Genomic DNA, 14,219 nt, shown 5'->3' with positions numbered 1-14,219 from the left:
GATCGTTAATTAAAGGCATTCCTACTTTGATGGATAGTGTTGAAAATTTTTTCAAAATTAGATTCTTTGCCTAATTTCAAAATTTGGGAACTTGATATCTAAGTGACAGTCAATATATTGTATGTCAGCCCAGAAACAATGCTTTTATTTTTAGTTGTTGTGGTCTAGAAATTGCTATGTAAGTATTTACATATGATTGACATTTAAATCAATTGAACTTTTGGAAACCCTGGTGGCATAGTTAAGAGCTATGCCTACTAACCAAAAGATCCTCAGTTTGAATCCACCAGGTGCTCCTTAGAAACCCTATGCAGCAGTTCTACTCTGTCCTGGAGGGTTGCTATGAATCAGAATTGATGTGATGGGATCAGGCTTGGGTTTTTGTTTTTTGCTTTTAACATTTAAATCAATTGAATTTAAGTAAACTGTATTACTCTCCACAACATAAATAAGCCTCACCCAATCAGTTGAAGGTCTTAGGAGCAAAAACTGAGGTTTCCCAAGGGAGAATAATTTTGCCCCAGACTGTAAATAGATATTTTTTTCCAGAATTTTCAGCACACCACCTGGTCTATCAATTTCAGACACAAGGCTTTTGGTGGTTCCAACCAGTTGCATTAGCTACATATTTCAGACGGAAGACTCCCAGAGTTTCAAGGCAGTCACCTCACCTAAGGATATTGGACTTGCTAGCCCTACAATCACACTGACCATTTACCTGAGATCTCTCTCCATCTCTCTCTCTCACTTTCTCTCTCTTTAAATATATATTGTATTAATTCTGTTTCTTTGAGGATTCTGACTGACTTTAATTCTGGGAGTGCTTCTAGAGGAATAAAATCTTAAAGAAGACTTTACTGATTTAATTCTGGTGTTTCTGAAATTGGATCTCACATCTGGTTAGATATGAAGGCACTAATGACTATTTCAAAAAGTAAGGAGGATACTGATAGTTCATGGCATGATGAGGAAATAGACACATTTGATAAAATACTCTGATCAAATATTTAAAACAGGCAATGTTCTGAAGGATCATGCATTTAACGCCTCAGAAGATTTTGTTCAACTGATGAGTATAATCACATGGATCGGTTAGTCCTAATTTCACAGGAAAAAGTGGGGAAAGGGAAAGGATGAGGTCAGGGCTTCAAATTCCCTAGTCAAATTTTCACCTGAAAATTGCTGTGGATGCTATAAAATAAAATCTTATGTTTTGTAGCCATGGAGATGAGGTAGCTGAAAACCAGACTCAGAGTCTCATACTACAAATGGCTGAATTACAATGGAAATTAAATTCTTACCTTCACTGTTTTTCTGATGTTAAAGTGAGGGTATTTATTGGGATGGAATACTATCCTGAATATTTCAGTGAAGACATGGGTCAGGTATTGATAATGCTAGTGACATTGGACCTCTAATTTTTTCCCACTCTTTTTAGCCAGTAGAAGCAGCCCTTTCACCCCTATCTGAGGATATTAATCCTCTGGGCCTGAGGAAGTTGTAATGGAGTTCTCCGAGGCAGTTGCCTTGCAAGACACTTTTGATTCTCCTCAGAATCTGCCCCCACCAGCCCTCTTTTCTTCTATACTTAAAACTAAACTCAAATGCCACAGAAACTTAAAGGCAAGATAAAAAGTGTGATCCATCAGGAAGTGTGCTACATGATTTTTCTAATTTATAGACAGAAACCCAGGGAATATGTGGGGAAATGGATTTTGACAGTGTAAAAAAAAATGGTGAAAGGAGCATAAAGTTGGATACAGCAGAATTTATTAACAGTTGTCCAATAAGCAGAGATATTCATGATTGATTGTCTCAGCTCAAATGGTTAGAAATAATTCTAACAGTTTGTCTGATTCCTACTAAAACATAGATCAAGAGATGGCCTACACTAAATGAAGCCGAAATATCAGAATGGCCTTGGTATATTATACAACAAGGATTATGAACGGTTAGGAAAATTGGAATGTTAGAATAGGTTTATCATGTAACACCTTCCCTCCCAACATGGGAGTGTCCATAGAACACACGTTTCACCACAACTAAGAGGGAACCCTGGTTGTGCAGTGGTTACAATCTCAGGCTGCTAACCAAAAGGTTGGCTGTTCAAATCCACCAGCTGCTCCTTGGAAACCCTATGAGGCAGTTCTACTCTGCCACATAGGGTTGCTATGAGCAGGAATCAACTCAGTGGCAATGGGTTTTAAGCTTTATGAGGAATAAATTTGTGACAGGAGCCTCAGCATCCTTGAAGATCTCTGTGATCACTCTTCTCTGTTACTCAGTTTTACAATGGGAATTGCTGCCTCTGAATTGGTAAACCTAAATGCAATGGTGATAATCAGAGCTCAGGATGGAGGGAAAAAATGGTCGCACTTAATTGCCAAAGAGAAGGTGGGTGTGGTTACCATAATGGTCACCACAGTCAAAGCAGTAATAAGAGTAGTCTGACTTATATAGGCCTATGAAATTACCTAGTTGAAACTGGTGTGTCATTAGAAATGAAATTGATAGGAAGTGTGTACTAAATTCTTATGCGATCTGTACAAGTGGAAGAGTTCTAGGTCAACTGAATGTAAGTTTAACCTGAGTCACCCAAACAGAGAGTCAAGCCTCTTGATCAATTCCCAGACTTCAGCCAGTTTACAGGCCCACATTCCCTTATATAAAGGGGTGACCTGTCCATTTAAGAAAGGACTCCACTACACTGCCAAGAATTTATAATGTTAATCATTCCAGCAGCCTTCCCCAAAGGGATATATGGCCTTTTAACAAGTTGTCTTAATTATCTAGCCCTGCTATAACAGAAATACCACAAGTGGATGGCTTTAGCAAAGAGAAATGTATTTTCTCACAGTCTTGAAGGCTAGAAGTCCGATTTCAGGGCACCAGCTCCAGGGGAAGGCCTTCTCTCTCTGTTGGCTCTGGGGGAAGGTTCTTGTCATCAAATTTCCCCAGTCAAGCAGCTTTTCAATGTAGAAACCCCAGGTCCAAAGAACACACTATTATCTTGACTCTTGTTTCTTGGTGGTATGAGGTCCCCCTGTCTCTCTACTCATTTCTCTCTTTTATATCTCAAACAAAATTGACTTAAGACACACCTAATCTTGTGAATTGAGTCCTAAGTCATTAACATAACCTCCTCTAATCCCATCTCATTAACATCATAGAGGTAAGATTTACAACAAATAGGAAAATCACATCAGATGACAAAATGGTGGACAATCACATAATACTGAGAATCATAGACTAGCCAAGTTGACACATTTTTGGGGGACACAGTTCAATCCATACCACAAGGTAACTTTGCAATGGGGAAAGGGATATAAAAGATGTTTGAGGATTACGGGACACTTACTCTGATCTCATACTAATCCAAAATGGTACTGTAGTCCACCAGTCAGTGTAGAACTTATGGCTCAGATCCGTGATACAGTGAGTCCAGTGAATCCTTTGTTACCGGAATAAGGTTCTTGCCTCTCACTCATCAAGAATGAGCACATAAGGCACGTAGTTTTCCACATGAGCAAAGCTTTATTGCAGAGGCTTGCAAGCAGAGATGAGGAGGGCCAAGAGCAACACATACCCCCATCTCACATAACAAAAACAGCCCTGAGTTTTTTCAAAAGTTCTTGGGCAGGAAAAGATTCATGTTTTTCATAGGCACGAGTGGGGATATGTTAACTAAGGTGCCCACGCAGCAGCTTTCGAAGATGTCTTCTGTCCTGGAGGCCTCTGGGATTCATAGCAGGACTTATTATGGGGTGTTGCACCTGCACAGTCTCTTGTTCCCCGGGTTCAATTCCCTGGCTGGGGCTGTAGCCCCTCACTGCCCCTGGTGAAAGGTCACACAGAGGTCACAGGTGGATGTTCTACCCATGTCCCTGGGTCTGGTTTTCTTCACCTGCTTCTGAAAGGCAACTTTAAAGAAGTTGCCCCATTGTTCTGGGGAAAGGCTTTGTTTCTGGGCCCTGGCCCATTTCTTGTTACTTTGTTGACAGATTTGGGGACCCCTCTGTTCCCTGTCTTAATAAGTCCCTAGGTTCCACACTCAACCCCCTATTACCTCCCTGAGAGTATAGTCTATTTCTCTTTTACTTGCTTCTCCTCTAACCACACCAGTCTCTTTGCTATTCCTCAAACAGGCATCCTCCGATCCCAGGGCCTTTTCTCCCTGTCTTACCTTGAACATTCCTATGGTTATTTCTCTAGTTCTGAAATATATAATTAGGATAGATATACCAAGAAAATCGACAGAATTCCCATATTGGATCCCTGACATGTGGAGTGAGGGCAATTATGGTAGGAAAGGTCAAGTGGAAACCACTACCTAGAATAATAGGAAACCAGAAGCAGTATTGCATTCCTGGTGGTATTTCAGTGATTAGTCCCACCATAAAATGCTTGAAAAAATTTTTTAGCCCACCATTAAATACTTGAAAAATGCAGGGGTGGTGATTTCCACCACATCCCCATTCAACTTGCATAAATAGATGTATCTTATACAAAGACAGGGGATTATCATATACTTAACCAAGTGGTTACCTCAAGAACCCCTAAGACCCAGAAGATTCATCTGCTTTCTTGATGGGATCTGACTGATATACTCATACCATTGCATGAAGATTAAACAAGAGATAGCACAGCACTTCCTAATATGCACCATGTGTCAGGAACTAGTCCAAATGCTTCACAGGTTCCACTGTGTCACAATTTCAAGAGGCCAGGGGAGTAGATGCTCTTGTTAACAAAACAGATGAAGAAACTGAGGCACAATACATGAAGCAACATGTGATTGATCAGAGTTCACAGGTTTCTGGGTTGGGCTTTGGTACTGGGTTAGTAAATAGCAGTAAATTCCTTTATGTTAACACTTTGAAGGAATTCAGAACAATTTTTTTCGTCGTTTAATCTATTAGAATTTCTGTGATTTTGGCACAGCTAGTTATTTTCCTCAGAGATATACACAGAGAATGTGGAGAACATGGTTTCCTTCAATCAGGTTAAAACTGAGTTTAGATCTCTCTTTCTATGCCACTTGATCTCCATTTGTTGATCCACAGGAATTTCACCTTATGAGACCTCAGAATATTAGGGTACTGCAGTTTAACTTTGTGTTTAAATTACTGGCTCATTAATCTTCACCAATTCTTCCCCCAGCCTCAAATATATCAATAGTTCTTGGCATACAAAGTTCATTCACAGGTTTTATTTGAGTACTGATCCCACAACATCTGGAACCAATTATCTCCTAAAAATTACCCCTGGGCACTGGCTATTATTGAAAGACCCAGACAGTGTTCCTGGGGGTTTTCTCTACTGCCATGAGCATCACCAGCCCTTATGTTAAAATGAACACAGAGGTTTTTGTTATAAAACAGGAGAGTTATTCCAGGTTCTCAGTCATCTCAAGTAAATATGTCCCGTCATCCTTGCCTGCACCTGAAACATCGTTGGACTATTACCAGAAATCCTGGCTTCCATATCCAGTCTAAGAAAAGACAACATTAACTTGTGAGTCTTTGCTAATTTTATTTTACCTCCTCTTCACCTCCCTCTATGAATTACCTCAACCTCTGTACTGTGCTGCTCACTTATGTTTTAAGAGCCTTCATGAGATTACAGTAGAGAGTACAGATAGAAGAGAGACTCCCACAAGACCAGCCTCTTCTTTTTTACTCATTGCATTAAAAATTCAGGTCCAGAATTTTGAACAGAGTTGGTAGCTGATTATGAAAGCACAGAGTCAGCATATAGCAACAGTTGTGGCTGATACCAGGAACACAGGCAGGGGCAAGAGAGCCTCTGCACATTGTTCATTGCCTTGGTATGCAGAATGCTGATTTAAATTTATACTTAAACAACTTTAATTATGGTGTGTTGTGTGTACCTAAAACATAGAAATTATTTATGCGTATTAATGTTATTCAATTAATAATTTCAACAAATACCTGCCTATTTCTTCTCTTTGGCAAATACTCTGTTATATGTTCAGATGCTACGTGGATGAATAAGTGAAACCCTGTCATAAAATGTAGAGATAATCACTTATAGTTTAATTGTAATTTTAGAGATTTCTCATAGCATATTATAAAAGAGCATGTGAACATTTGTTCATGATTCCTTCCCCAGCTTCCAGACCAGTGTCTCATATTAGTCATCCAAAAATTTTGAAAGATTATGTGAATTATAAATAAATTAAATATTTGATGCATGCATGGATGAATTAATTAATATATTAATGAACAGATACACCTGCCAATTCCTTAGGTCAAAAATTACATCCTTCAAGTCCTTGTAGAAAAGGCAAAAGAATCGTATCCTTTGCCAGTGTTAAGGTAAAGAAATGTCTCAGTTTTACAACTTGGGGCCCTGGTGGTACAGTAGTTAAGTGTTTGGCTGCTAAACAAAAGGTCGACAGTTCAAAACCACCTGCCACTCCTTGGAAACACTATGGACAGTTCTATTCTGTCCCTTAGGGTCACTAGGACTCAGAATTGACTCAACAGCAATGAGTTATTCATAGCATTTCAGAATATTATATATTGTCATATTTCTTGAACAAAAAACTATATTGGTAACAGCTGAGTGGTAGATTTTCCTTTACCTTTTTTGCTACTCTCTTAAAAACAATAGTACTATGGGTGTTAGATAGAAGAAATGTAAGTATCGAAGGGATCACATGCTTACTCCTTTAGTAAGTTATTTGTAATTCTTATTTATTTTCTCCAACATAACAAAAATTTTGAGTACCTCACAGCCTCTGTTATATCCTTCTGCTATAACAGAAATATAACAAATGGATGACTTTTACAAACAGATTTATTCTCTCACAGTCTAGTAGGCTAGAAATCCAAATTCAGGGCACAGCTCCAGGGGAAGTCTTTCTTTCTGTTGGCTCTGGAGGAAGGTCCTTGTCATCAATCTTCCTCGGCCATGGAGCTTCTCAGCTGAGGGACCCTGGGTCCAAAGGATGTGCTATTCTCCTGGCTCTTGTGTCTTGGTGGTATGAGGTACCCCTATCTCTCTTCTTGCTTTTCTCTTTTCTATCTCAAAATAGATTTATTTAGGACACAACTTAATCTTGTAGATTGAGTCCTGCATCGTTAACATAACTGCCTCTAATCCTGCCTCATCAATATCACAGAAGTAGGATTTATGACATGTAGGAAAATCACATCAAATCACAAAATGTTGGACAATCACACAATACTGGGAATCATGGTTTAGCCAAGCTGATACATATTATGGGCAGACACAATTCAATCCATAATAGTCCACCCTTTGCCTCTCAAAATTCATAAGCTTGCCACATGTAAAACATATTCACCACATCGTATCATAGCAAAAGTCTTAAATCAACTCCAAGTCCAAAATTAAAAAATTCCTCTTCAGCTGTGAAATCGAGAGTACAAGTTATCTGCTTCCAAAGTACAATGGTAGAAAAGGAACCAGCTAGACATTTCCATTACAAATGGGAGAAATTGGGAAGAAAGAAGGGATAACAGGCACCAAGCAAGTCAGCAGAACATATTACATTAGCCCTCAAGTCTCAAAAATAATCCTGAGAGACCATTTACACTATGGCTGTGCCCTCCAGACTTTAGGTTTTGGGCATACTCCCCAAATTCTGAGTGGAAGTCCCTCTGCCCTGGGCTTCAGCTCTGCCTTTCAGGCCCACTGGAAGGGCAACTCTGCTCCCTCAGCTTTGGGCAGCCCCATTCTCCTAGTCCGTCTGAATGGCCACTCCACCCTTGAGACCCCAGAGGTCATGGCCATACCCTTTGTCACTGAGGCAGCTCTATTCCTGTGTTCTTTGTCTCTTCAGCTTCTGCCTCCTGGTCTCTTGGGCCTTGTCACCTGAGTCTGCCCTCCTGGGGCTAGTGTTCAAAAGCTCTGTAGCTCCACCAATAATTACCTGGAGGCACCCCACTCTAGCAGGGAGCCTCTGCCAAAGGCACTAGCCATTTCACAGTGTTGGTCAGCTCCAGCACCCTCTCACACTGGTCTCCTGGTTCTCCCGCTGCTGTTTCTTTGCTCCTGCAATTTCTCTGCTGCTGCCATTATCATCATATTCCTTTAACAGAAAGCTACATTAGCAGATGCTGAGTGTGAATTTTCCTTTCTTTTTTTTTCTTACTTGTTTTAAAATTATAGTACTATGAGCGTTAGATAGAAGAAAAGTAAGTACTGAAGAGATCACATTCTTACTCCTTCTGTCAGTTATCCGTAATTCTTATTTATTTTGCCCCAACATAACTACCATTTGGAGTTTCTTTCTATTTGGAATGTGTTGTACAAATATAAAATTCATAACATAGATTTTCTTTAAAAATTTATAGACAAGGAAACCAAGGCTGAGAAATGTTTTGGAGGCTCATCATAGCTACATAGCAAGGAAATGGCAGGGTCAGAATGCAAAACATATGTTCCCCTGAACGTAATATAGTCTCAGCTTTGCTAAGCTGCAACATAGAACTTCAAGGTAGAAACTTAAAATTAATTGGTGAGCATCTGATAACAAAGATTGCTCACTCTCTTTTCTGACTGTGAAGCCCTGTTGCATTTCTAGAATATGGTAGTAGAAGTCTGATACGAACTTTAGTGGGAGGAATTGTTAAGCAATTACCTTAAAAAACTAAACCTTCAGAATGAAAGTGGCAAAATTAGGGTAGAGAAACTTATAAACACTGGTGTAGCTGTTTTTATCCTAGTCGCTCTTGTAATTATATCTATAAATTTTCAGTAAATAGGTTGATATAAAACAACAAGAGAAAATCTACTTAGTGAACCATTTCAAAAGGCCCTGAAATAAAGAGCAGCAAAACAAAGCAAAAAACTTTTAGTCTTGCAAATATGTGATCCGTCTGAAAAGTACACCTGCCTTTACCTTCTGGCATTAACAGGGTTTTATATGTTACATGTGTTTACAATGGTAAGAGAAAAAGGGAGAAGGGAAACCAGAATGTGAAATGTGACAACATGGCAAATTTTCCATTGCAGGTATGAAGCTGAGGGCGCAAGGATATGCAGACCTGGAAATGCACATTCTGCTGTTTCACGTCAGTAAGGAAACTATTTGTGTAAATCCAGGAGAACGTGTGCTGCTCTTTAGGGTACAGTAAGCCTTTAGGCTACAAAAAAAAAAGGCTACAAGCCTGCAATTATTCTAGTAAAAGTTGCAAAACACATGTTAATCCTTCATCACATATAACCTGCTGGTGTCAAAGTCAATTTCAACTCATAGCAACCCTGTAGGACAGAGTAGAACTGCCCCATAAGATTTCCAAGGAGCCACTGGTGGATATGAACTGCCGACCTTCCAGTTAGTACCCATAGCTCTTAACCACTGCGCCACCAGGGCTGGTATGGTGACAGTAAAAAAAGAGAAATTGGGTGTGAGTACAACATCCATGAACTACACACCCATTACCAACAATCCATATATTCTGCAAATGTGCAGAAAACAATACCTTTATGTATTGGCTTATTTAAGTACTGAAATATGTCCAGATTGCACAGGAAAAAAATTACAATATTTTTACAAAACCAGAAAAAACAACATGCTTCAACTTACTCAGCTTGATAATATTATTAAATAATTACTAACTTCCACAAATTCCATGCATCATAAGTTGCAGTAAAATACACTAAAAGCCATTCTTATTTTCTAGAACTGTGAGGATTCATTGAGGTTAAATTAGTGAATTATGAGTAAATCAATCAATCCATCCATCACATTTTCAAGTAAGGTTATCATTCCTATGCATTACTTATCAGTAAGATAATAAAACGCATATTTATGGTAAGAAAAATATTACAGTTAACAAATTCAAAGAGTAAAAATGGAAACAAAATATAAAGCATAAGTACATAGCTCATCCAGTAAAAGATCCAAAAGAATATATTTTAAGGATTTTTGTAATATTTGCAGAGAGCTACTATTTGAAATTTCTATAAATATAAATTCATGAGGGCAGTGTTCTTGGAGATAGTGCTTGAGGAACTTATTTTCCTAGGTGCTTCAGTTAAGCCATGCATTGCATGTATGTTGATTTTAGTTCAACAACATATTGACAGAACCTCAAGTACTTTATAACTCTGGCGGAGATCTAAAACATGCATTCAAACCCCATTAATTTTAAGTTGTGTGTGATATATTTTTAAAAGACCGCTTCAAATGAAGTGTTACCAAAAATCAGAAAAGCATACATTAAATCTGAGATCATTTAGGGTGGCTTTATTTTTTTTTAATTATTATCTGAAATAGAGCTTATATACTTGCCAAAATTACGACAGCTATGACTGCAATCACAGTAAAGGATAAGAAAAAAAAAGGGGGGGGATAAGAGAAAAACATTAATTAGGTTTCAAAAGAAAGGAAGAAGATAGAATTGGAAGAATAGGTGATTGCAAAATAAGAAGAAGAGAAAGAAGGAGGAGGGGGAGAAGAGGAGGCAGAAAAGCGGAATTCCAAACTAAGGATTTTGGATTGTAATAATGATGCAATTTTGAAATAGTTATTGAGGAAGGACAGCTTAAATGTATTTCAACGGAATGACTGACAATAAAATACGCAGGAGAATCGCAGGAGAGTAAAAGATGTGGCAACAGAGGAGGAAATCCTCGTGGCATACTCCAATGGTTAAGAGCTTGGGTGCTAACCAAAAGGCCAGCAGTTCAAATCCACCAACTACTCCTTGGAAACCCTATGGGGGAGTTCTACTCTGTCCTATAGAGTTGCTAAGAGTTGGAATCGACTCAATGGTTACAGGTTGAGCCCTGGTGGCACAGTGGTTAAGAACTGGGCTGCTAACCAAAAGGTCAGTGGTTAGAACCCACCAGCCACTCTGCAGGAGAAAGATGTGTCAGTCGGCTTCAGTAAAGATTTACAGCCTTGGAAACCCTGTGAAGCAGTTCTACTCTGTCTTATAAGGTAGCTATGTGTCAGAACCGACTCAATAGCACCTAAAAACAACAAGAATCTGAAGACTGAGGAAGCAGTCACTTAATCTTCTGATGAAGATATCATTGGAATCAGATGCTCATATGATGGCAAAGATACATATTTTTAAGTTTGAAGACAAAACAGACATGAATAGATGTAACACTATTTGAAAGGCTAATAAAAAGAGATAGGAGCAAAAGAAGTTAGTAAGTTAACAAATCAGAGTTTCAGAAATGGATGTTTTGATCAAAGGAACTTAATCATTTATTTAAGTTCAAGGAGTGTACGAAGATAGGTGATAAACTTCCGAAGGCGTGTAACTGGGAGGAGGAGCCCTGCTGGTGCTGTAGTTAAAGTGCTTGGCTGCTAACCGCAAGGTCAGTGGTTCAAATCCACCAGCCGCTCTGTGAGAGAAAGATGTGGCAGTCTGCTTCTGTAAAGATTACAGCCTTGGAAACCCATTGGGGCAGTTCTACTCTGTCCTACAGGGTGGCTGTGAGTGGAAATTGACTGGAAGGCAGTGGCTTTGTTTACAATAGGGAGATTAACATCAGTGAAAGAGGAGAGAAAGTGAAGGCTCGAGCTGGTGAATTAACCTTTAGGTACAAATGAATTCATTTTAGGGAGAAGAGATGAATGAAAATACATAATTGTTTTATATGTAAATAATTAAAACACTGGGATAACATCTCTTTTTCATTGTATAACAAAGTATGTTCATATTGAGAAGAGGTTGTGGCAACATTAATATTTTATTCTACTCAGTGGGTAAAAATACATATCACTACACATTGTCCTATTGATTCATAATGTACAGTTGGGCACGGTCAAGATATATGGAGCAATATAGAAAATGATTTTAAACCGTTCCCATGGTTAACTTAATACTCGATAATGAGAAAATCAAGGGAGCATTTTATCCATGATTTAATTTAATCCAAAAATTGAGCTTTCATGGTTTCTACAGTACTCAGAAGGCAGAAATGGAATCAAAAAAATTAATGGTCATCTTGCTTGAATACCATGGACTGGAGTGGTGGGAAGCAGGTGAAGCTAAGTAGGATCAACGTCTCTAGTGGAGGAAACGTGGCATTATGACATTAGAGAACACAAACCTGGATTTGAATTCGTGATCTTACGTTTTTATTTCCATGGCTTAATAATTTCCTTGACCTTTCGGTGTCCCATTTTTTTTTTCAGTGTCCCAGTATTTTTAAAACTGTGTATATTACTCCCTAATTTGTGGAGTTACAAAGAAAATTACAGTATGTAATATGGGGTTAAGCAGCCCTGATGGCGCAGTGGTTAAAAGCTTGGCTACTAACCAAAAGGTCAGCAGTTTGAGCTCACTAACTGCTTCTTGGAAACCCAATGGGGCAGTTCTACTCTATCCTATAAGGTCACTATGAGTCAAAATCTACTCAATGGCACACTACAACAACATATTGGAAATAGGTTTCACAAGTAATAAGGAGTAAAGCAGCAAAAAGTGTCAAAGTGTTATTTCCTACTATCCAGTTCACCACCTGTCTGTCAGTTTGTTGTCCTGTGGTGGTTTTCATATAGTCATATAGCTTTGATGCTGCAAGCTACATCACTGGTATTTCAAATTCCATCATGGTATACAGGTTTCAGTAGAGCTTCCAGACTTAGACAGACTAGGAAGAAAGATTTAGCAAACTATTTCAGAAAATCATCCAATGAAAACTCTGTGGATCACAGCAAAATATTTTCTGGTGCAGTGCTGGAGAATGAGAAAGATTGAAAGGCAACAATGGACTCAAGCACGCCGGTGTTGATGAGGATGGCAGGGAACCGGCCCGTGATTCATTCTGAGTACGTGAGATCTCCACAAGTCAGAGGCAACTCTATGGCAACTAACAACTAACCAATATCTACTAGAGAGAATAAAATCGGATAAACGTGACAATAAACTAAATGTGAGACAATAAGCATATTTAGGCTAATTTCTTTCTACACTATTATTTTCCTTTTTTTTAGGATTATTTGCCTCTGTCTCTGCTATTCAAAGTCAAGTACCCAAAGATGCCCAACTCTACCACAGTCACTGAATTCCTGCTTATGAGGTTGTCTGATGTGTGGGAGCTCAGAGTCTTGCACGCCATGTTATTCCTCATGATGTACTTGGCAACCCTGCTGGGGAACCTTCTCATTGTCACAGTAACCACTCTCGCCCAGAGTCTTCACACCCCCATGTATTTCTTCCTTAGAAATCTGTCTGTCCTGGACATGTGCTACATTTCCGTCACTGTACCCAAGGCATGTGTCATCTTCCTGCTTGACAACAGGGTAATCTCCATGGTTGGATGTGCAGCTCAGATCTTCCTTGTGATTTTGTTTGCTTCTGCAGAGCTCCTATTCCTCACCATCATGGCCCGTGACCGCTATGTGGCCATCTGCCAACCCCTCCAATACCCTGTGATCATGAACCCTCGGGCCTGTGTCCAAATGACACTGGCCACCGTATTCAGTGGTCTGATCTATGCAGGTGTGCACACTGGCACTGCATTCCGGTTGTCCTTCTGTCATTCCAATGTGGTCCATCAGTTCTTCTGTGATGTCCCATCTCTGCTGAAACTCTCCTGCTCTGACATTTTAAGCAATGAGATTGTAATTTTTGTCTCTGTAGTGGTTATTGCAGGTGGCTGCTTTATCTTCATCATCATGTCTTATATTCGCATATTTTCTGCTGTGCTCAAGCTTCCAACCAGAGGAGAGCGAGGAAAGGTCTTTTCTACCTGTGTTCCTCACATTCTTGTGGTGACAGTCTTTGTCGTCTCAGGCATTACGGTCTATCTGAAGCCAACCTCCAATTCACCTACAACTCAGGACATGGTTATCTCTGCGTTCTATTCTATAGCCCCTCCTTTGCTCAATCCTATTATCTATAGTCTCAGAAATAAGCAGATAATTGAGGCTGTAAGGACAGTCATGAGTAGAATGCTCTAGTCAGGAAAATGATACAGTCATTATTTTAAGATATTTCTCCTTTGATGAGGTGAGTTGAAAAATGCTTCAAAATTAGTTTTCTTGCATATTTCCAAAATTGGAGGACCTGACTGTCAGCATGAAATGATGTTGTTGTTATTTGCTATCTTACTGAGATTTTTTTTCCCTTGTTGTCACTGAAACTTTATTAAACCTTACCAAACATATTGGTAGAAATAACACATTCTTATTTTAATTTCAGTTTTTCTCTCCTGGAAATGTACATCCCCTGATGCCTGAATAGTGACAGTTAAAGATTCTT

At 39.1% G+C, this 14,219-nt stretch overlaps 1 protein-coding gene across 1 annotated transcript; it reads left to right on the top strand.

Moving 5' to 3' along the window:
* The first annotated feature begins 12,994 nt into the window (after window positions 1-12,994).
* On the top strand, window positions 12,995-13,918 carry LOC126068104 (olfactory receptor 14C36-like). The gene has a single exon (XM_049870492.1). The coding sequence runs from the start codon at window positions 12,995-12,997 to the stop codon at window positions 13,916-13,918; it is 924 nt and encodes a 307-aa protein (XP_049726449.1).
* Window positions 13,919-14,219: the final 301 nt, after the last annotated feature.

Source organism: Elephas maximus, chromosome 2, assembly GCF_024166365.1.
Source record: "Elephas maximus indicus isolate mEleMax1 chromosome 2, mEleMax1 primary haplotype, whole genome shotgun sequence".
NCBI lineage: Eukaryota > Metazoa > Chordata > Mammalia > Proboscidea > Elephantidae > Elephas > Elephas maximus.
The sequence above is the reverse complement of the archived record's forward strand: the minus strand, read 5'-3'. Positions and strand labels throughout refer to the sequence as shown.